The sequence below is a fragment of the Taurulus bubalis genome (assembly GCF_910589615.1).
Source record: "Taurulus bubalis genome assembly, chromosome: 17".
In the NCBI taxonomy this organism is placed as follows: Eukaryota; Metazoa; Chordata; class Actinopteri; order Perciformes; family Cottidae; genus Taurulus; species Taurulus bubalis.
The window spans coordinates 1,230,001-1,254,860 of NC_136605.1; the positions used below are offsets into that span (position 1 = coordinate 1,230,001).

The window sequence follows — 24,860 nt, forward strand, 5'->3', positions numbered from 1 at the left end:
CGGCGTGCCTATTGTTTTGCTTCCAGTTGAGCTACATCGCCGTGGTACTCATACAGGCACAAGATAAATGGACAGATAGTGGGTTTTTTTTCCGGATTTTCTATCGATGTCTTGATAACATCGTTCTCTGGAATTATTTTGGCCAATAAGTGTGTAAATGGCTATAATTGTGTCATGTCGTCATTTACACCCATTCATACACTGATGGGAGGAGCTACCATGAAGGTACCACCTGTCCATCAGGACTCTACATTCACACACCGTATCAGCTACATGAGACATTTGGGGCTAAGTGTCTTCCCCAAAGACACGTTCACATGGACTAGCGGAGCCAGGGATCGAACTGCCGATTCTCTGATTGAAGGACGACCCTGCTCTACCACTGAGACAAAGTTGCTGTCGTGACAATCTGATATGGTGACAGCCTTAGTCTGAGTTTGGTCCCCACGAACCAAAGTTACCATTCTATTCCACATTCCTACATGAGCTGCGTTTCTTCATGAATGTTTTCATCAGAGTGAACTTACTGGCCTGACCTTGATCCACCTTTATTCTTGTTTTTGTAGCAGTAGATCCCCAGCACGGTGGCAATACCAGCAGACACGAGGACAGCCACGATCCCGGCCACCAGCCCTGACACGTCCACTCTGGGGGAATACGCTTCAAAGACAAACAGCAGGAAGATTAAACCGTTGCTTCCTCCAGCTCTCACAGCAGTCGGATACTGACTACCACAGCAATGACTTCCAGCATGACTTCATGTCTTCTGTTAGTTGGCTTGTGTCATCAGTGGAACGTACAGTCTAAATGTGTGACTGCAACAAATTCCTTCCTATTGATGCTCTATGCCTTTTCTGAATATGACACCAGCTGCAATGTGAACTGTTGGTGCAATGTCTGTCCAGTTATCAGTTATAAAGTTTGCAGCGTAAGCATGCTCACGCTACAGGTGTATTCTGACTACGCCTTCACACAGCATTTGATTATAAAGTGCAGCCTACTTCAAAAGGACTGGAGACATTATGAATGACCAGAGATACACTGCAGACTGTGGTGGCATTCAGCCCCTAAGTCATTGGGACAAGGAGTGTATCTTTGACCATGGTGCTGTACTAAATACTATACTAAATATTATAAATGTATAATACTATATTGAATATTGTATGTATTTTCAATGTGAAAACACTGCATTCAGCTGGATGAGTCCAATGCAAAAGACAAGGCCCAGAGACTACAATAGTGCATCATATTCATCTTTAAAAGCATTACCGTGACTGTCGACATAGTCGGTCCAAAATGCTTCCTAGAAATGGAAGCAAAAGAAGATTTAAGGATGTAGCTTCATTCAATTAGAGGAAAATAAACATGTCAGGCAATGAGAATGTATGAATCCTTCTGTCAAATGCTAAGGAAGTGATTTGTAAAGCATGTTTAGGTAAACATTCTGGGAGTTGTTACTACAAGTGTTCCCAACTCTGAACCTGCAAACACAACATTGCAGCGCTGATCACTAAAGCAAGCCGTAAACTCTGAGGGATGTCTGGTTACATTCAAAGTGCATCTTGTCCCACAGAAGCTAACTCCGATGCCAGGTTGGTCCTGATCTGTGGAGGTCTACGAGAGACGGACCCCAGCAGCAGCCTCACCGTCTTGGCGTCGTCCTCGAACACCTCTCTGGCCTCCTCGTAGCTGCACGTCTCCTCCACGCACTCCCTCTGCAGACTGTCAGCCACCACCATCTCAAAGTCCCAGCTGTTGTAGAGCAGCGAGCGGGACAGGAAGCTGGTCGCTGACTGCTGGTCCACCAGCACTGGCTCCCCTGCAGGAGGCAGGCCGTGTGAACTCACAGAGTACACACTGTGTGATACGACAATAACATGTTCTGACTCAATATGCTAAAACAAGTGCCTTTAATCTACCAATACGTGTTCCAGATGGGAGCTGAGGATTCAAACTAGATGAGAAGACTAACGACCCCATAGCCGAGAGGCAACCTGTGACACCACAGGACCAGGTCACATGAGGACTGGGTGGGTGCGCTGTGTATGAAGAGGTGGTTTACCTGGACCCGGTCTGGAGAAGACAGAGCCGTGAGCCAGCTGCAGCAGGGACAGCACAGGGATCCACACCGCCAACCAGGCTGCCATTTGAAATGCAGGGAGAAGGACACGGAAGAGCCTCTGTGGAGATGAATGCGCCGCTTCTGGCCAGAGCCCCGAGCACCAGCCCAGCCCTCAGCTTCACCTGTCCAGCCCTCGGCTTCACCTGTCCAGGCCTCGGCTTCACCTGTCCAGGCCTCGGCTTCACCTGTCCAGGCCTCGGCTTCCCTGGAGCCAAACCAAACGTCTTCTTTACAGCTGCCACCAACGTGGAAGTCCCAAGCTTTACCCGTCAGGCTCCTGAGGCTTGTGTTGTTTTCCTAGAAACGCGCACAAACCTGCTGGACAGCATACCTGCTGGAGGGAGGGGCCTGGCTACCTGCTGGAGGGAGGGGCCTGGCTACCTGCTGGAGGGAGGGGCCTGGCTACCTGCTGGAGGGAGGGGCCTGGCTACCTTCTGGAGGGAGGGGCCTGGCTACCTGATCCATCAGCTGAGTGTGTGTGTGTGTGTGTGTGTGTGTGTGTGTCTGTGTGTGTGTGTGTGCGTGTGTGTGTGTGTATGTAAGTGTATATGTATGCATGCATGTGTGTGTGTGTGTATGCAAGTGTATATGTGTGTATTTGTGTGTGTGTATGTAAGTGTATGTGTATGTAGGTGTGTATATGTGTGTATGTATGTATGTGTATATGTATGCATGTGTGTGTGTATGTATGTGTATATGTATGCATGTGTGTGTGTGTGTACGTGTATATGTATGCATGTGTGTGTATGTATGTGTATATGTATGCATGTGTGTGTATGTATGTGTATATGTATGCATGTGTGTATGTATGTATGTGTATATGTATGCATGTGTGTGTGTATGTATGTGTATATGTATGCATGTGTGTGTGTGTATGTATGTGTATATGTATGCATGTGTGTATGTATGTATGTGTATATGTATGCATGTGTGTGTACGTATGTGTATATGTATGCATGTGTGTGTACGTATGTGTATATGTATGCATGTGTGTATGTGTGTGTGTAGGTATGTGTATATGTATGTATGTATGTCTGTATGTGTGTGTGTATGTATGTCTGTATGTGTGTGTGTATGTATGTGTGTGTATGTATGTGTATATGTATGCATGTGTGTGTGTATGTATGTGTATATGTATGCATGTGTGTGTGTATGTATGTGTATATGTATGTATGTATGTATGTCTGTATGTGTGTGTGTATGTATGTCTGTATGTGTGTGTGTATGTATGTGTATATGTATGCATGTGTGTATGTGTGTGTATGTATGTGTATATGTATGCGTGTGTGTATGTGTGTGTGCATGTATGTGTATATGTATGTATGTATGTGTGTGTGTGTATGCATGTGTATATGTATGTATGTATGCAAGTGTATATGTATGCATGTGTGTATTTATGTATGCATGTATGTATGTGTGTATGTATGCATGTGTGTGTGTATGTATGTGTATATGTATGCATGTGTGTATGTGTGTGTGTGTGTGAATGTGTGTGTGTGTGTGTGTGTGTGTGTGTGTGTGTGTGTGTGTGTGTGTGTGTGTGTGTGTGTGTATCATGTACTATAGATGCAACCCTGTCTCCTAAAAATGACGTTCCCCCAGAAAGCGATAAAACATCAGATACGTTGATTAGAAACACGTCAAACAAAAACGTAATCAGGGAGAAAATACATTTCCAGTCAAACATAATTGAGAATGCGTTTTAGTTCTGGGGGAACGTAATGTTTAGGACTCAGGGTTGATATATGTGTACATGTATGTGTAGATCACCATATAGAACTAGGAGTTTGAATATGTGTGTGCGCATCTGTGTACGGGAGGATATTATGTATTAGTAGTTAGTATGTATGCATTATTCGTAATCAGAAATTCAATCAATTGAAGCAGTGAAAAGAAATTGTGTGTGATTCTCTCTATTCTCATGAGTCCACCTTAATCATGTTCTACAATAATGTGTCATATCCTTCACATTTTATGAACAAAAAGAGGGCTGATATGGTCCAGACCTAAGAGGACCTAAGAGTCCAGATTTTACTCCTGCTGAGGCCCTACAGCACCAACGGGGCAGTCCCATAGTGGAGGGCATAGCTGGGGGCAGCTCCTCTGGAGAGGTGGGAGTACTGGGAGGAGGCCAGGGAATGTAAGGAACACATCCACAAGTTTCTTAAGCGCTAAATAAGCGTTACGAACAGCACGGCACGCACCGGCTTTCCCGATGTTCTTAAGTTAGCTTATTCAGCTAACTTGAGTTAGCTTATCCAGCTAACTTAAGTTAGATTGCGCTGGAGCAGGTTCAAGTTTTTGGATGTGTTGCTATGGTGATTTTGCCAAACTTGCTTCGTGGAACCGAAAAGCCTGACCTGTGTAATCTTATCCTGAAAATTAACTCAGTTCTCAGGTACGAGGAACGGGGCCCTGGTTTGCCACAGTGTGTATGTGTGTGTGTGTGTGTGTGTGTGTGTGTGTATTTATGTATGTGTGTGTAGTCCGTGCTCTCTGCACTAAAGTGAAATACAACCGGTTTTGAGTGTTTGAAACTGTTCAGTAATATTTAGTGGTGAGCATATAACTATGACCTACAAAGAGGATTTCAGATTAAAAATGGAGTGTACAACACGTCGTGGAAAACGTTGATTCTATATAATCCAAATAATTATCTCATCATCTCATCTGAAGCCCTAAAATCAGTGTGAATTCATAGGAGACACAACAGAAAGAAATGGTAAGTTGTAAATGTTTTAATATTGTATAAAAGAGTTTTGACTTGGATTTCAATACAAAACTGAAAGATGTGAATTGCAGGTAGTCATATAGATATACATATGAATTATGAAAGGGGAAACAAACCCAAAGCATTAAAGATGAACAACAAGGTGGATATTAGTATATGAGAGATTTGATTTGTCTTCAATTTTCGGTTTGGTCTTGCTGTGCATAGTAGTGAGTTAATCTCTCCTTGCAGTGGGAGGGGCCTTGAAGATGTGAAGTGGACTCACAACAAGAACACACACCACAACAAGAACACACACCACAACAAGAACACACACCACAACAAGAACACACACCACAACAAGAACACACACCACAACAAGAACACACACTACAACAAGAACACACACCACAACAAGAACACACACTACAACAAGAACACACACCACAACAAGAACACACACTACAACAAGAACACACACTACAACAAGAACACACACCACAACAAGAACACACACTACAACAAGAACACACACCACAACAAGAACACACACTACAACAAGAACACACACTACAACAAGAACACACACCACAACAAGAACACACACCACAACAAGAACACACACCACAACAAGAACACACACTACAACAAGAACACACACCACAACAAGAACACACACCACAACAAGAACACACACCACAACAAGAACACACACCACAACAAGAACACACACTACAACAAGAACACACACCACAACAAGAACACACACCACAACAAGAACACACACTACAACAAGAACACACACCACAACAAGAACACACACCACAACAAGAACACACACTACAACAAGAACACACACCATGTGATTTGATGGACAACATAGAATTTTACGCACATTCAAGACATAAAGCACGGTGCTTCCCATCCACTGCAAGACAACAGAACCTCAAGTCAAGGTCCACTGAGTAGCTTTTTCCAGAACTTTCAACCTCACAACACTGCCTTCCTTGGTGAATAAAGCTGGCATGAAGATGGCTTAGCTGTCACGTGACTTCAGAATGAAACCTCAGTCACATGGTACATGTGGAGCTGGACTTTCAGACAGGTCCTCCAGTGAGAAGACAGGAGTGGTGTATGACATCACTATGACATCACCATGACATCACGAGTGAGAGCTCCTACATGATGAGCACCAGAGCGTCCAGCAGCTCATCACACCCGAGGTCACACATTGATGTCACGTGAGGACAACTGAACCATCGCCATGGAGTCCAACCATCCAATGAAGACCTTGAGATGGAGTTGAAAGCTCCACTTGATCACTTGATTTCTGTGACCAAACATTACACACATACCTTATATGAAGACAGTGATGACGTAGCTGTAACCACCAAATGAATGGATGAAAATAAAGACACAGTACCAGAATACAGTCCACCTATCACCAACGAACATCCACAGAGTATTTGTGTCAAATGAAATGTGCAAATGCAGAAACAGGTTCTGCTGTCATGAATACTGCACTGCCAGGTTGAAAACTGACTGCAACCTTAAAGTAGACTCTTCTTCATGCAGCGAGGGTCGGCTGTGCATGGCCGAGGCACCGGGGCTTCCCTACTGAGACCCTTTGGAACATTCTCTCACAACATGGCACCACTAAGGGAAAGATGGGGACGAGGCACCAAAGACAAATACAGCAGCAGGCAGCCGCAGCCTCAAAGTCCTGTCCTAACCCTGGGGGTCTGCTGCCCCCTGCAGGAAGGCATGCAATAAGGCAGCACATGGCCTTTGGGCTACATGAGCAAGTTGAAATGTTTCGACATTTTAAAGACTATGCTATTGGGAATAATTGTTTGCTTGAGTTTCTTCACGCAGTCTAACGCAGTGTCCTCTCTAACAGCAGTTTGGTCATTTAGACGCCATCTCTCCGGCACTTCCTGTTCCTCCCCACCCCGTTACTGACGCCTCTCCCTTTGTATCCTCTGTTAAAATACACGATTACACTGATTTTAAAGCTGCTTTTGGCAAAAGTGCAAATGAAACCATTTGGAAAGTCTCCATACCTCTTTCTCTCTCTCTCTCTCTCTCTCTCTCTCTCTCTCTCTCTCTCTCTCTCTCTCTCCTCTTGCTCTCCTCTCTCTCTCTCTCTCTCTCTCTCTCTCTCTCTCTCTCTCTCTCTCTCTCTCTCTCTCTCTCTCTCTCTCCTCTCTCTCTCCTCTTTCTCTCTCTCTCTCTCCTCTCCTCCCTCTCTCTCTCTCTCTCTCTTTCCCTCTCCCTCTCAGAGGAGGACACAGGGACAGCCCCCCCTTTTCTTTTTCCTTGTGTGATGAGTTGTTGGAGGAGGACTCTCCATCTCGTGAAACCGTCTGTGGATGAAGGAGCAGAAAGGGAAAGAGAGGGAATCATTCCAAAGTGCACACAGTGTCACGTGATTGACTGCTGACATCCACATATTGATCAAAGCAGCTCTACAGAGGTTAGAACGGTCTGACTCCAGATTCTTGGCGGTGAAATCAAACCAGCCACTAACTTGCCCTGAAAGGGTGCGAGATCCTTCATGTTAGGCCCCAGAACACCCCAATGGTTGAGTCAAGAGGAAGTGATTAGCAGCCCCGTGCCTACAGGGAAAGCTACTGTAGCTGCTAATCACCTGTTCCTCCAACATGACTAGTATGAAGTCAAATAAATAAGGACTGTACCTGATAATTTTCACCAGCTCCAAGAAGACTTCATCCACGTTGCAGCGATTCTTGGCTGAAGCCTCCATGTAGTGGATCCGGTTCTCTCTGGCGAACGCCTGCGCGTTCTCCCTGGAGATCTGCAGACAAAGCAAACAGTAAGACTCATCCTCTACCTCCTGGGCAGTGCTGCCATCCCTCTCTCAGCGCTGCATTATGGGCTGTGAGGAGACACGCAGACCTGCATCTCCATCAACAGATGCTGCTTTCATATTCACGATCTGGAGGCAACAACGAGACGAGGTTTTGGTATTCGAAGAGTTCTGGTGTCCATCTGTAGTCTGGGTAGAACTGACCAATCACGTTGGAGCAGGCTTTGGTTGTGAGACATAGGCCGTCGTCATGACAATGATTTAGCTTTGCATGGGTTTTAATTCAGTGTGTAAACTGGCTACTTCCAAAATGGTTGACAAGTCGTCTCTCCACTTCAACTCCAGTCTCACGGATCTCCACTGGCTACAGCGGGAGGACCTCCCCATCGTGGACCATAGACCATAGACAATATAGACCAAAGACCATATACCACAAACCATAGACAATATAGACCAAAGACCATATACCACAAACCATAGACAATATAGACCAAAGACCATAGACAATATAGACCAAAGACCATAGACAATATAGACCAAAGACCAAAGACCATAGACAATATAGACCATAGACCATATACCACAAACCATAGACAATATAGACCATAGACCACAGACCATAGACAAAATATAGACAGTAGACAATATAGACCATAGATAATATAGACCATAGACCATATAGGATAGACCAGGGGTCAGCAACCTTTTGTATCCAAAGAGCCATTTTGACCTTTTTCCACCAAAAGAAATTGTCTGGAGCCGCAAAAAAGATTTGATATCACAGCTTCTGAAGTTTTATATATAGTCATATTATATATACAAAACACTATAGTTTGTTGTATTTATGAAATTATAGAACAAGAATAAAGACATTTTTTTACATTGTATTGCTATTTTATGTCACAACCGTCACTAGACGGTAGTGCTTTTATTTTGTTGTCTTGTCACTTCCTGTTTTACTTTGAAATCATCCTCCTGTGTCATGTCTGCTGTCTTTACTTCCTCATGTGTGATTACCTCTCCCTGCCCTGATGTGTCTCACCTGTGTCTCGTTAACTCCCCTCCCAGTGTGTATATATACTCGGTGCTTCACTTGTCTCGTTGCCAGTTCGTTTTTCTTCACCTGTGAGTCAACTTACCAGCGGTTTTCCTGCCTGATATCCTGTTCTGATTCCGACGTCCCTTCGTTTCCGAGTAAGCCCGATCCCTGCCTGTACCTCTGCCGAGTTTGACCGCCTTCCTGTGAATGACCCTGGACTGTTTACGTTGGCGATTCTACTCTCCCCTGAGTGAGACAGCTGCTCTCACCACAGCGGGTCGGAGCCTTGCCGACCGGCCTCAGTCCCTCCCTAGTTACATCGGGAGAACCTTCGGCGGTCCTTCTCCAGAGACTCTATCCTGCTGCAATATTACCTTTATCAATGAAGGAATTCTTGTGAACTTTACTCTCTGCCTCGGGTTCTTTCATTAGTGCTCCGTCGTGACATTTTATCTGTTTATAACTATCAAACAAAAAGTAGTCATGTGTCGGCTACATTAAGGTTAATTAATAACACAACTATACAGCCCTTCAGCACTATCTATAGTTGTGGCTCATGTGGTAGAGTGTTTGCCCTGTAACTGCAAGGTAGCAGGTTATACCTGTCCTTAAGTGAGTTTTACATTTTAAACGCATATCTTTTGCTACGTTTCCACTGAGCGTCCTCCTCACTACAGCACCGCAAACGGAGGACGGATCCGTTTTTACTAACGGACGCCTCAGTGTCTCATGAGCCGACACAGAACCAGCAGCAGTAGAGGAGTTTGGAGACGTGATCCACTTCCTGAAAGTAGATCTACTTTACTCAGTTTGCTGCAGCAGTTGAGGAATGGCTCTTCTGCGCGCGAGGGCGGGGCTCTGAGTCACGAGGAGCAGCTGCAGGAGCGGAGGCTTGACAGCCACGTGACGCACATTTTAGTGAAAGAAATATTTAAACATTTATTTTTATTTTCAGTGACACAGCATCACCTAAAACTCCAAGATAAGAGGACTTCCCTTTAAACGTTTTTCCACTGGGCAAAAAAAAAGTTTTTTTTGTCAAAACCTCAGGGAGCCGCAACAGATGGGCTAAAGAGCCGCAACAGACGGGCTAAAGAGCCGCAACAGACGGGCTAAAGAGCCGCAACAGACGGGCTAAAGAGCCACAACAGACGGGCTAAAGAGCCACAACAGACGGGCTAAAGAGCCGCAACAGACGGGCTAAAGAGCCACAACAGACGGGCTAAAGAGCCACAACAGACGGGCTAAAGAGCCGCAGGTTACCGACCCCTGGGATAGACTGATAATATAAATCCTTATATTCTGCAGATATTCTCCATTACTCTTCATGCCTATTAAAGTTCAGGTCAGCGAGGTCAGTACAACACAGCTATCAGCTGGAGTTGGTTGTGTCTATGAAAGGTCCAGTTCTCAAGGGAAGTCAGTCACACGCCTGCGCACTTCAACACTCACACCTGTTTATCAGTATGTTGACATTAGTGAAGCAGACGGGTCGTTGTGGTCCAGTCTTGTGAGAAAAGATGAGAACACGGGATTCTCCTCCTCTTGACAGGATAGAGCCAATCAGATGTGAGGACGAGGCGAGACCAACCTGTGACGATAACCTGTGTATGAAAGGCCCCACTTCCGTTTAGGGGCAGTGGTTCTGGACCCAACCTGCGTGTTGCTGGACCACTCACTGCTTTTGCAATTGCAGCGCTGAGTACTTTGCTTGTGATCATTTAGTAAATAAATATAGAGAACGAGAGAAGTTGTTGAACTAAGTTCTTCTGGAGGCTACACCAGGCATCCAATAATTAGCACGCATTAACAAGACCATAGACTAGGGGTGTCAAACATACACCGGACAACTGTTCAAATATAAACAAAATTTAAATAAAAAATTTAAAACTAAACAAAAAATTATAAAAAGTGACAGGCATTGTGTTGCAAGTTGTTAAAAAGTGATCCCGTCATGAAAGTGGCGTCACAAAGGAGGGAATCTGCAGAGCAGAGCAGGCAGGTAGACAGTGGGCTGAGGTCTGAATGTTTGCTCTTTATGTTTCTAGTTTATTGTAGAAAGACCTTAAAATAGGGTTTATCATCCAAAAAGCTTCACCAATGATTTAAACATAGAGAAATATTGTCATTATGTATGCGTTATTATGCTGTGATTTTACTGGTCCGGCCCACTTGAGATTAACATGGGCAGCATGTGACCCCTTAACTAAAATGATACGGCCCGTTTGATACGGCGTTTTAATCTGGTTTGCCGAATATTGTTACAAAATTGTTCAAATTATAGTAAAGACCGCATTCATTCAGCCTTTTTCCTGCAATACCCGGCGTTTCAGTTGATCCCACTCCGCAGTACCAGCACTCTAACAGCCAATATTAAAACAGATTAGTTTTTAAAGTTGTGAAATGAACAAACAGCTGAATGCAGAGTTATTTCCTCGGCTTAATGAACGTGCATCAGACCCACGAGACTGCGCCGCCCTGCGCTCATGTGTCACATCATCAGGTTCTGCTCCAGCTTCCAGAAATGCAGTAAATCACAGGACGACCTGCAGGAGAATTCTGCCGTCAGTTCTCTGATTTAAAAGAAGTCTCTTCAGCCGGTGTCACGTCTCCTCAGGTAGCAGCCATGGTCTATGGTAGGTACCATAGACCATATACCACAGACAATAGACCATAGACCACAGACCATAGACCACAGACCATAGACCACAGATCACAGACCATATACCATAGACCATAGACCACAGACCACATACCATATACCATAGACAATAGACCACATACCACAGACAATAGACCACAGACGATAGACCACAGACCACAGACCAGACCATAGACCACAGACCATATACCACAGACAATAGACCACAGACCACAGACCATAGACCAGACCATATACCACAGACCATAGACCACAGACCATATACCATATACCACAGACAATAGACCACAGACCACAGACCATATACCATATACCACAGACAATAGACCACAGACCATATACCATATACCACAGACAATAGACCACAGACCACAGACCATATACCATATACCACAGACCATAGACCACAGACCATAGACCACAGATCACAGACCATATACCATAGACCACAGACCACATACCATATACCATAGACAATAGACCACATACCACAGACAATAGACCACAGACGATAGACCACAGACCACAGACCAGACCATAGACCACAGACCATATACCACAGACAATAGACCACAGACCACAGACCATAGACCAGACCATATACCACAGACCATAGACCACAGACCATATACCATATACCACAGACAATAGACCACAGACCACAGACCATATACCATATACCACAGACAATAGACCACAGACCACAGACCATATACCATATACCACAGACAATAGACCACAGACCATATACCATATACCACAGACAATAGACCACAGACCATATACCACATACCACAGACCATATACCATATACCACAGACCATAGACCACAGACCATATACCATATACCACAGACCATAGACCACAGACCATATACCATATACCACAGACAATAGACCATAGACCACAGACCATATACCATATACCACAGACCATAGACCACAGACCATATACCATATACCACAGACAATAGACCACAGACCACAGACCATATACCATATACCACAGACAATAGACCACAGACCATATACCATATACCATATACCACAGACCATAGACCAGACCATATACCACAGACCATAGACCACAGACCATAGACAATAGACCATAGACAATAGACCACAGACCATAGACCACAGACCATATACCACAGACCATAGACCACATACCATATACCACAGACCATAGACCACAGATCACAGACCATATACCATAGACCATAGACCACAGACCACATACCATATACCATAGACAATAGACCATATACCACAGACAATAGACCACAGACGATAGACCACAGACCACAGACCAGACCATAGACCACAGACCATATACCACAGACAATAGACCACAGACCACAGACCATAGACCAGACCATATACCACAGACCATAGACCACAGACCATAGACCACAGACCATAGACCACAGACCATAGACCATATACCACAGACCATAGACCACAGACCATAGACCACAGACCACAGACCATATACCATAGACCACATACCATATACCATAGACAATAGACCACAGACCACATACCATATACCATAGACAATAGACCATATACCACAGACAATAGACCACAGACGATAGACCACAGACCACAGACCAGACCATATACCACAGACCATATACCACAGACCATAGACAATAGACCACAGACCATATACCACAGACCATAGACCACAGACCATATACCACAGACCATAGACCACATACCACAGACCATAGACCACAGACCATATACCATATACCACAGACCATAGACCACAGACCATATACCATATACCACAGACAATAGACCATAGACCACAGACCATATACCATATACCATATACCACAGACCATAGACCAGACCATATACCACAGACCATAGACCACAGACCATAGACAATAGACCATAGACAATAGACCACAGACCATAGACCACAGACCATATACCACAGACCATAGACAATAGACCACAGACCATATACCACAGACCATAGACCATATACCACATACCACAGACCATATACCATATACCACAGACCATAGACCACAGACCATATACCATATACCACAGACCATAGACCACAGACCATATACCATATACCACAGACAATAGACCATAGACCACAGACCATATACCATATACCATATACCACAGACCATAGACCAGACCATATACCACAGACCATAGACCACAGACCATAGACAATAGACCATAGACAATAGACCACAGACCATAGACCACAGACCATATACCACAGACCATAGACCACATACCATATACCACAGACCATAGACCACAGATCACAGACCATATACCATAGACCATAGACCACAGACCATATACCACAGACAATAGACCACAGACCACAGACCATAGACCAGACCATATACCACAGACCATAGACCACAGACCATAGACCACAGACCATAGACCACAGACCATAGACCATATACCACAGACCATAGACCACAGACCATAGACCACAGACCACAGACCATATACCATAGACCACATACCATATACCATAGACAATAGACCACAGACCACATACCATATACCATAGACAATAGACCATATACCACAGACAATAGACCACAGACGATAGACCACAGACCACAGACCAGACCATATACCACAGACCATATACCACAGACCATAGACAATAGACCACAGACCATATACCACAGACCATAGACCACAGACCATATACCACAGACCATAGACCACATACCACAGACCATAGACCACAGACCATATACCATATACCACAGACCACATACCACAGACCATAGACCACAGACCACAGACCAGACCATATACCACAGACCATATACCACAGACCATAGACAATAGACCACAGACCATATACCACAGACCATAGACCACAGACCATATACCACAGACCATAGACCACATACCACAGACCATAGACCACAGACCATATACCATATACCACAGACCATAGACCACAGACCATATACCATATACCACAGACAATAGACCATAGACCACAGACCATATACCATATACCATATACCACAGACCATAGACCACAGACCATATACCATATACCACAGACAATAGACCATAGACCACAGACCATATACCATATACCATATACCACAGACCATAGACCAGACCATATACCACAGACCATAGACAATAGACCACAGACCATATACCACAGACCATAGACCACAGACCATATACCACAGACCATAGACCACATACCACAGACCATAGACCATAGACCACAGACCACAGACCATAGACCATAGACCACATACCATAGACAATAGACCATATACCATAGACAATAGACCACAGACCACAGACCATAGACCACAGACCATAGACCACATACCATAGACCACAGACCACAGACCATATACCACAGACCACAGACCATATACCACAGACCATATACCATAGACAATAGACCACAGACCATAGACCACAGACCATAGACCACAGACCATATACCATAGACCACAGACCATAGACCACAGACCATAGACCATAGACCACAGACCATAGACCACAGACCATATACCACAGACCACAGACCATAGACTACAGACCATATACCATATACCATATACAATAGACCGCAGACCATAGACCACAGACCACAGACCACAGACCATATACCATATACCATAGACAATAGACCACAGACCATAGACCACAGACCACAGACCATAGACCACAGACCATAGACCACAGACCATATACCACAGACCATAGACCACAGACCATAGATGATATACCATATACCACAGACCATAGACCGCATACCACAGACCATAGACAATAGACCACAGACCATAGATCATATACCACAGACCATATACCATATACCACAGACAATAGACCATAGACCACAGACCATATACCATATACCACAGACCATAGACCACAGACCATATACCATATACCACAGACAATAGACCACAGACCACAGACCATATACCATATACCACAGACAATAGACCACAGACCATATACCATATACCATATACCACAGACCATAGACCAGACCATATACCACAGACCATAGACCACAGACCATAGACAATAGACCATAGACAATAGACCACAGACCATAGACCACAGACCATATACCACAGACCATAGACCACATACCATATACCACAGACCATAGACCACAGACCATAGACCACAGATCACAGACCATATACCATAGACCATAGACCACAGACCACATACCATATACCATAGACAATAGACCATATACCACAGACAATAGACCACAGACGATAGACCACAGACCACAGACCAGACCATAGACCACAGACCATATACCACAGACAATAGACCACAGACCACAGACCATAGACCAGACCATATACCACAGACCATAGACCACAGACCATAGACCACAGACCATAGACCACAGACCATAGACCATATACCACAGACCATAGACCACAGACCATAGACCACAGACCACAGACCATATACCATAGACCACATACCATATACCATAGACAATAGACCACAGACCACATACCATATACCATAGACAATAGACCATATACCACAGACAATAGACCACAGACGATAGACCACAGACCACAGACCAGACCATATACCACAGACCATATACCACAGACCATAGACAATAGACCACAGACAATAGACCACAGACCACAGACCATAGACCAGACCATATACCACAGACCATAGACCACAGACCATAGACCACAGACCATAGACCACAGACCATAGACCATATACCACAGACCATAGACCACAGACCATAGACCACAGACCACAGACCATATACCATAGACCACATACCATATACCATAGACAATAGACCACAGACCACATACCATATACCATAGACAATAGACCATATACCACAGACCATAGACCACAGACCATATACCACAGACCATAGACCACATACCATATACCACAGACCATAGACCACAGACCACAGACCATAGACCATAGACCACATACCATAGACAATAGACCATATACCATAGACAATAGACCACAGACCACAGACCATAGACCACAGACCATAGACCACATACCATAGACCACAGACCACAGACCATATACCACAGACCACAGACCATATACCACAGACCATATACCATAGACAATAGACCACAGACCATAGACCACAGACCATAGACCACAGACCATATACCATAGACCACAGACCATAGACCACAGACCATATACCATAGACCACAGACCATAGACCACAGACCATATACCACAGACCACAGACCATAGACTACAGACCATATACCATATACCATATACAATAGACCGCAGACCATAGACCACAGACCACAGACCACATACCATATACCATAGACAATAGACCACAGACCATAGACCACAGACCACAGACCATAGACCACAGACCATAGACCACAGACCATATACCACAGACCATAGACCACAGACCATAGATGATATACCATATACCACAGACCATAGACCGCATACCACAGACCATAGACAATAGACCACAGACCATAGATCATATACCACAGACCATAGACAATAGACCATAGACCACAGACCATAGACCACAGACCATAGACCATATACCACAGACCATAGACCACATACTATATACCACAGACCATAGACCATAAACCATATACCACAGACCATATACCATATACCACAGACCACAGACCATAGACCATATACCATATACCACAGACCATATACCACAGACCATAGACCACAGACCATATACCACAGACCATAGACGATAGACCACAAACCATAGACAATAGACTCCAGACTACAGACCACAGACCATAGACAATAGACCACAGACCATAGACTACAGACTACAGACCACAGACCATAGGCCCCAGACGATAGACCACAGATCATAGATCATAGACCATATACCACAGACCATAGACAATATACCATAGACCATAGACAATAGACCACAGATCACAGACCATAGACAACAGACTACAGACCACAGATCATAGATCATATACCATATACCACAGACCATAGACAATAGACCACAGACCACAGACCATAGACCATAGACAATAGACCACAGACCACAGACCATAGACCATAGACCATAGACAATAGACCACAGACCATAGACCATAGACCACAGACAATAGACCACAGACTACAGACGAGGGGTTCACAGAGTGCTTTCATAGACACAGATATTTGTCGGGCTCTGCTTCCTTCCACAAAAACAAGATGGCTAAATAAAGGGGAAAGTGGCAGGTTACTGGTGTTTCCATGTTTCATTTACAAGTACATCGAACGGTGTAGGAAATACATTTTCAGTTAAAAAATAAGATGCATTTGCCATCAGTCCTTTGTAGTGAGTTTGGTTTGTGGGCCCTACCAGTTCACAGCTATGTTTGAACTTTGCAATCAAGTGGCTTGCTCCTCCTTTAAATGATCATATTAGTTTGTCTAATATCTGAGGTCCCTTTTGACCCATAAACCTGAAGTTTCACACGTGCCCTGATATTTCCAAACCCTGGCTGAGAACTGATCAAATTCCTTGACCTTCTGGAGCATATCTTTCTCCACTAAGATCCACGAGGGCCTTACTCACCACTCTGTGCTGTTCCAGGTCCGCCTTGTTTCCAACCAGCACCATGGGGAAGTCGTCTCGGTCCTTGACTCTCAGGATCTGAGTGTGGAATTTCTGGACCTCATGGTAGCTGCCGGGGGACAGAAGGAAAGAATGAACAATCACAGTATCAACCAACATAGATTCATATGGATTTACAGGAAATAATATACCATGTTGACACAATGATGACCAATGAAATCAGCTCTGCTCATCTCTTTGAAGATTCACGGCGTAAGTTGCCCTCATGAATCCTGTCAGAGAGATCCCCCCCTCCTCTTCCCCGAAGTGCCGCCATAGGCCCAGACCGCTGGGGGACATCCTAGGATACACTGAGCTCCTCTCTCCTCTCCTCTCTCTCTCCTGCAGGATGAATTCATGTCTCTTCAATGCACATTACTAACTCTACTTCTTCCCGGGAGCCTCTGTGCTTCCTCGCCTTTCCATGGATCATGGCTGTGTCTGGAGCCGATTCTGCCTCCTGTCTCCTACCTCCTAACCCCTGCCCTCCACCCCCTGCCCTCCACCCCCTGCCATGGCCCTGCTGATGCCCCTCCTCTCCCCCCCTCTGCCCCATGGATCAGGGTTATCTGGATCGTGGTCCATGCCTACTACCGGAAAAAGTTGGGTTACAAGCCACTACTACCTTCGGCCAGTGTCCCCGTTACCAGCCCCGGCACGACACCCGACACCCGACTCAGTGTGACTCCGCCCCGGCAGTAGCAGCAGCAGCAGCAGCGGGGAGCAGCGCCAGCTACAACGGGGACACCCACCGGAGGTAGAAGCGGCTTGTAACCCGACTTTCACGGTACTCATTATATGAATAATTTCTGTCATATTCATGTAATGTGCTGTAACTCTGTTACGTTGTTCATTCTGGTCACATGACATCTATTGCTTCTGTCCATCCGGGGAGAGGGATCCTCCTCTGTTGCTCTCCTGAAGGCTTCTTCCTGTTTTCCCTGTGAAAGGGTTTTTACTATCTTTATTGGGTGAGTTTTTTTTTTGGACAGAAATCAAGCTACACATAAACAGAGCCATTATGAACACTGTTTGTAGTTGTTTGATTTGTCAGGTTTATATGGATGAATATCTGTGCTGCTTTTCCCATTCATGTATGAGCTGCTAACCAAAGAGCATGGAGTCTGAGAAGTGGCATACCCTGTTAGGACAGCTGGGGCACATTTAGCGAGAGACCACAGACCAGTGCAGGACAGGGTCCCCTCCATCCCAACACCTGTAACACCTGTAACGCCTGTAACGCCTGTAACGCCTGTAACGCTCGCCTGACATCACAGAGAGTACTGCAGCACCCCGCTGTCACACCATCCAGCAGTGTGCCCACCTCTGATGGCGCTAGAAGCATCCATTTGGAAGGGAGCCACACACACACACACACACACACACACACACACACACATTACCTGCCCCGATCGTTGAGTGCAAACACCAATAAGAAGCCTTCTCCTGCGCGCATGTATTGCTCCCTCATCGCTCCAAACTCCTCCTGACCTGCGGTGTCCAAGACTGACACACACACACACAGACACACACAGACACACACACACACACACACACACAGACACACACAGACACAGACACACACAGACACAGACACACACAGACACACAGACACAGACAGACACACACAGACACACACACACACACACACACACACACACACACAGACACACACAGACACAGACACACACAGACACAGACACACACAGACACAGACACAGACACACACAGACACACAGACACAGACAGACACAGACAGACACACACACACACACAGACACACACACACACAGACACAGACACACACAGACACAGACACACACAGACACAGACACACACACACACACACACACACAGACACACACAGACACAGACAGACACACACACACACACAGACACACACAGACACAGACACACACACACACACACACACACAGACACACACACACACACACAGACACACACAGACACAGACACACACACACACACACACACACACACACACACACACACACACACATACACATTATTCACAATACCACATTGCTATCACAGCCAGAGCGTGTCACATGACAGCTGTGTATGAGTGGACTTTATTATTATGGCATTATATAATACTTCATTGCCAAATGGTGAATCCATCATTTACAGTGTGAGACAACTTTATGAATGATGAACTAAGCGTTTACTCATGCTTCATAGCGTGCAGGTATTATAAAACCTTTACATGTTGGGCTGCAGTGTACAAACCAGTGGGTGAGATATGTAAACAGGACAGACTCACAACCTGTGAAATAAGTTATACATATTTTATTTAGAGGACTCTTTGAGGGTTTAACCCCTTTAGAATAAGAACTATAGATTTGACTGTGATGCTACATGAGACTGAGGCACAGACGGTCTGAGGAAGCCCATGTCCCAGTAGAGAGCTCTGGCAGAGCATTTGTGCATCATGGTATGCTGGTCCCACCCTTAACCCCACCCACCGCACACGGAAACATCTGTGTACACGAGAGCAGAGAACAAGCGCTCCCAACATCGACTCAAAGCTCTTTTAGCCACGCCGACGTCCCACGGCTCCTGAAGCTAGCGAGACGGTCTGCTGCAGTCACGTCTGACGGACGCGTGGAGAAGAGTCTGAAGTGTGCGGCGCCGTAAACAAGTTAATCTGTACCCGTCTGATGATTCACATACACGGTGTGGAAACAGTGTGGCCGCCTGGCTCTGTGCAGCAACACTGGCCAAGTGCAAGTCCTAACAAGGGAATGAAACATCCAGAGAGCAAACACCCTGCCGTATCACATCCCAGTGCAACACACCCTGCCTCCACACTCTGCAAGCCACTCGTATCCTTACTGTCCAGCCGGCTCTCCTTTCCATCCACAATGCAGATCTTGGTGTAGGAGTCTTCGATGGTGGGGTCGTAGTCCGACACAAAGTAGGACTGTGGGACGGGGACAGTGTTAAACACACACAGCTCACGCAGTAAAGCAATGAAGTACTACATTTACACCACAATACTGTTCTTTTTACGACTAACTGTACAGGTGTTACACCGTGTGGTATTGGTACCATCTGAATACTTCTTCCACCGCTGCCTGTACTTACACAGGGTTCATACACATTCTGAATGCTTCTCCATGACCTTACACCAAATGTCCATTACAAACAATTAGTGAAGTCTGGGTGTAAACAGTAAAAAGTGAGTAAATGTAGTATTTAAACTAACAATGAGAACACAAAGCATACAGTAAACCTTAAATGACACAAATGAATGAGACAATAGTTTGATTAAAAGAATAAACATTTATATAGATGCCTGTATGTATGCCTGCTTATATTTTGAGTCTTTCTTTTAAAAGCATATTCATGATTTCAAACTCAACGTAAATGAACGTCATGAACACATGAATATAAAAATGTACATGACTTTTACTCAACTTTGGGGATTTTATTTTTTTCAAGGACTTTTCCAGGCCTGGAAATAACCATTTTAAAACTACATGACTGTTCCAGGTTTTCCATGACGTAGGAACCCTGTAACAGTGGTACCTGGAGATGTTTTTGACTTTGTTGGTAAAGTATCTTCCTATGTGACTTGTGCCAATGATAACTTGTGTTAACTTGCATGGTGTGGCTTTCTGAACAATGGCGGCCTGAGGGGACAAAAACCACATGTATAAATGTAGCCAGCAGCGACATGAAGTATGACACGTGTAGTCAATTACCAAAAAGGGCATTCTGAAATGCTGCATCAACTCAACAGTCACGGTTAGCTTAGCGTGTTGCTGGCGAAAAATGATCCTTCACAGTTAACAGTACTCACACACCCAGAGGACCTTAACCATGGTCGTCAGGTCAGGGGTCAGCTGTCTAAACTCCATTACACTGCAACAGTATGGAGGCTCAGCTCACAGCTGGGCTCAGGAGAGCCGACATGAGGACCGCTGTGGACATTCAGGTATGAAGTCACAGCTCATACGTGTGCTGAGCAGCAGGTCCAGCTGCTCTGAGACCAGAACACTGCTCACAATGCACACCACGCCTGCATGGTGAACACATGAACATTACGCCTCCATGGTGAACCCATGAACATCATGCCTGCATGGTGAACACATGAACATTACGCCTCCATGGTGAACCCATGAACATCATGCCTGCATGGTGAACACATGCACATCATGCCTGCATGGTGAACACATGAACATCCTGTCTGCATGGTGAACACATGAACATCATGTCTGCATGGTGAACTGTGTAGTTACACATGCACATCATGCCTGCATAGTGAACACATGAACATCATGCCTGCATGGTGAACACATGAACATCATGCCTGCATGGTGAACACATGCACATCATGTCTGCATGGTGAACACATGAACATCATGCCTGCATGGTGAGCACATGAACATCATGCCTGCATGGTGAACACATGAACATCATGTCTGCATGGTGAACACATGAACATCATGTCTGCATGATGAGCACATGAACATCATGCCTGCATGGTGAACACATGAACATCATGTATGCATGGTGAGCACATGAACATCATGCCTGCATGGTGAACACATGAACATCATGTCTGCATGGTGAGCACATGAACATCATGTCTGCATGGTGAACACATGAACATCATGTCTGCATGGTGAGCACTTGAACATCATGCCTGCATGGTGAACACATGAACATCATGTCTGCATGGTGAGCACTTGAACATCATGCCTGCATGGTGAGCACTTGAACATCATGCCTGCATGGTGAACACATGAACATCATGCCTGCATGGTGAACACATGGACATCATGTCTTGTGGGCTCTTAGTTCATCAGGACTGCCTCTAACCTTCTGGGGAAGTATTTATGAAGCCCACGTTCAGGGCAGATAGACCTGGTCCCTGAGTGAGTCCAGATAGACCTGGTCCAGATAGACCTGGTCCCTGAGTGAGTCCAGATAGACCTGGTCCAGATAGACCTGGTCCCTGAGTGAGTCCAGATAGACCTGGTCCAGATAGACCTGGTCCCTGAGTGAGTCCAGATAGACCTGGTCCAGATAGACCTGGTCCCTGAGTGAGTCCACTACAGTAACACGTACCTGGATGAACTGGATGGTCAGGGCGCTCTTGCCCACCCCTCCTCCTCCCACCACCACCAGTTTGAATCGCTCCTCTTCTCCACTCATAATGGTTTTCAACTGAGATTCGTCCGGATCAGAAACTGTCCAGGGGCCTCAGCCGAGCCGATCCGATCCAAGCCGAGCCGATCCGAGCCGCGACCGAACAAAAGTAGTGGAGCAGATCCGCCGGTTCCCGTTGATGGTAGAAGCAGAGACCAGAAGAGACCAACACGGACGAGTTTAGCGGCTTCAAACTTCAAACTGAAACTTTACTCATGTTTTCTACAACGACACACGAGCAGACGTGACGTCACAGGCCGGAGCAACAAGTAAAGGCTCCAGCAGCAGCAGCGTGTGTGTGTGTGTGTGTGTGTGTGTGTGTGTGTGTGTGTGTGTGTGTGTGTGTGTGTGTGTGTGTGTGTGTGTGTGTGTGTGTGTGTGTGTGTGTGTGTGTCGGGCCGCGTCACCTCCTCTTCTCTCTCGGCGCTCCTTGTGGGGGCGGAACTGCTTCCTCTTTTCTTTTTCCTCAAGAAACTACAGCAGCTCACGCACTAATGTCCACACACACACACACACACACACACACACACACACACACACACACACACACACACACACACACACACACACACACACACACACATACAAACACACACAGGTCGATGTATCGGTGTGTCCCTAACTTTCTTCTCGTGAACACATTCCACTTTCATGTGTCGGTGTCCTTATTTGGTCATGTGGCGGGGACGCGCGCTACCTAGCGTGACATCATTCAGCCTCGTGGGCGCGCGCGATGGAACAGCAGCGCGAGGTCCGAAGTCTTCTAGTTCATGTGTTAGTAAAGAGCCTTCCTTCTAGTTCATGTGTTAGTAAAGAGAAGTCCTTCTAGTTCATGTGTTAGTAAAGAGAAGTCCTTCTAGTTCATGTGTTAGTAAAGAGCCGTCCTGTGTTAGTAAAGCGACTTCCTTCTAGTTCATGTGTTAGTAAAGAGAAGTCCTTCTAGTTCATGTGTTAGTAAAGAGAAGTCCTTCTAGTTCATGTGTTAGTAAAGAGAAGTCCTTCTAGTTCATGTGTTAGTAAAGAGCCGTCCTGTGTTAGTAAAGCGACTTCCTTCTAGTTCATGTGTTAGTAAAGAGAAGTCCTTCTAGTTCATGTGTTAGTAAAGAGAAGTCCTTCTAGTTCATGTGTTAGTAAAGAGAAGTCCTTCTAATTCATGTGTTAGTAAAGAGAAGTCCTTCTAGTTCATGTGTTAGTAAAGAGACTTCCTTCTAGTTCATGTGTTAGTAAAGAGCCTTCCTTCTAATTCATGTGTTAGTAAAGAGCCTTCCTTCTAATTCATGTGTTAGTAAAGAGCCTTCCTTCTAGTTCATGTGTTAGTAAAGAGCATTCCTTCTAGTTCATGTGTTAGTAAAGAGCCTTCCTTCTAATTCATGTGTTAGTAAAGAGAAGTCATTCTAGTCCATGTGTTAGTAAAGAGCCTTCCTTCTAGTTCATGTGTTAGTAAAGAGACTTCCTTCTAGTTCATGTGTTAGTAAAGAGAAGTCCTTCTAATTCATGTGTTAGTAAAGAGACTTCCTTCTAGTTCATGTGTTAGTAAAGAGAAGTCCTTCTAGTTCATGTGTTAGTAAAGAGCATTCCTTCTAGTTCATGTGTTAGTAAAGAGACTTCCTTCTAGTTCATGTGTTAGTAAAGAGAAGTCCTTCTAATTCATGTGTTAGTAAAGAGACTTCCTTCTAG

The 24,860-nt window shown here is 45.2% G+C and overlaps 2 protein-coding genes across 3 annotated transcripts in view; both read right to left on the minus strand.

Annotated features, from left to right (window-relative positions):
• The window catches only part of prrg2 (proline rich Gla (G-carboxyglutamic acid) 2), a 4,047-nt gene extending 1,822 nt beyond the window's left edge, over positions 1-2,225 (minus strand). The window contains exons 1-4 of one of the 2 annotated variants that reach the window (XM_079232726.1): positions 2,063-2,225; positions 1,647-1,819; positions 1,270-1,303; positions 537-660 (exon numbers count right to left, since the gene is read on the minus strand). In XM_079232726.1, the coding sequence (XP_079088852.1) occupies positions 537-660; positions 1,270-1,303; positions 1,647-1,819; positions 2,063-2,147 (416 nt within the window). In that variant the 5' untranslated portion in view covers positions 2,148-2,225. Of the gene's footprint in view, positions 1-527; positions 661-1,269; positions 1,304-1,646; positions 1,820-2,062 lie in introns of both variants that reach the window. The other variant, XM_079232725.1, reaches the window with a different exon arrangement.
• Positions 2,226-4,856: 2,631 nt separating this feature from the next.
• On the minus strand, positions 4,857-23,427 carry rras (RAS related). Its single transcript, XM_079232516.1, has 6 exons — positions 23,103-23,427; positions 20,862-20,949; positions 19,409-19,511; positions 17,967-18,075; positions 7,532-7,650; positions 4,857-7,198 (listed from the first exon to the last, which is right to left on the minus strand). Exons 1-6 carry the CDS (start codon positions 23,187-23,189, stop codon positions 7,111-7,113), a joined length of 594 nt encoding a protein of 197 aa, XP_079088642.1. The 5' UTR covers positions 23,190-23,427; the 3' UTR covers positions 4,857-7,110.
• Between the last annotated feature and the right edge of the window lie 1,433 nt (positions 23,428-24,860).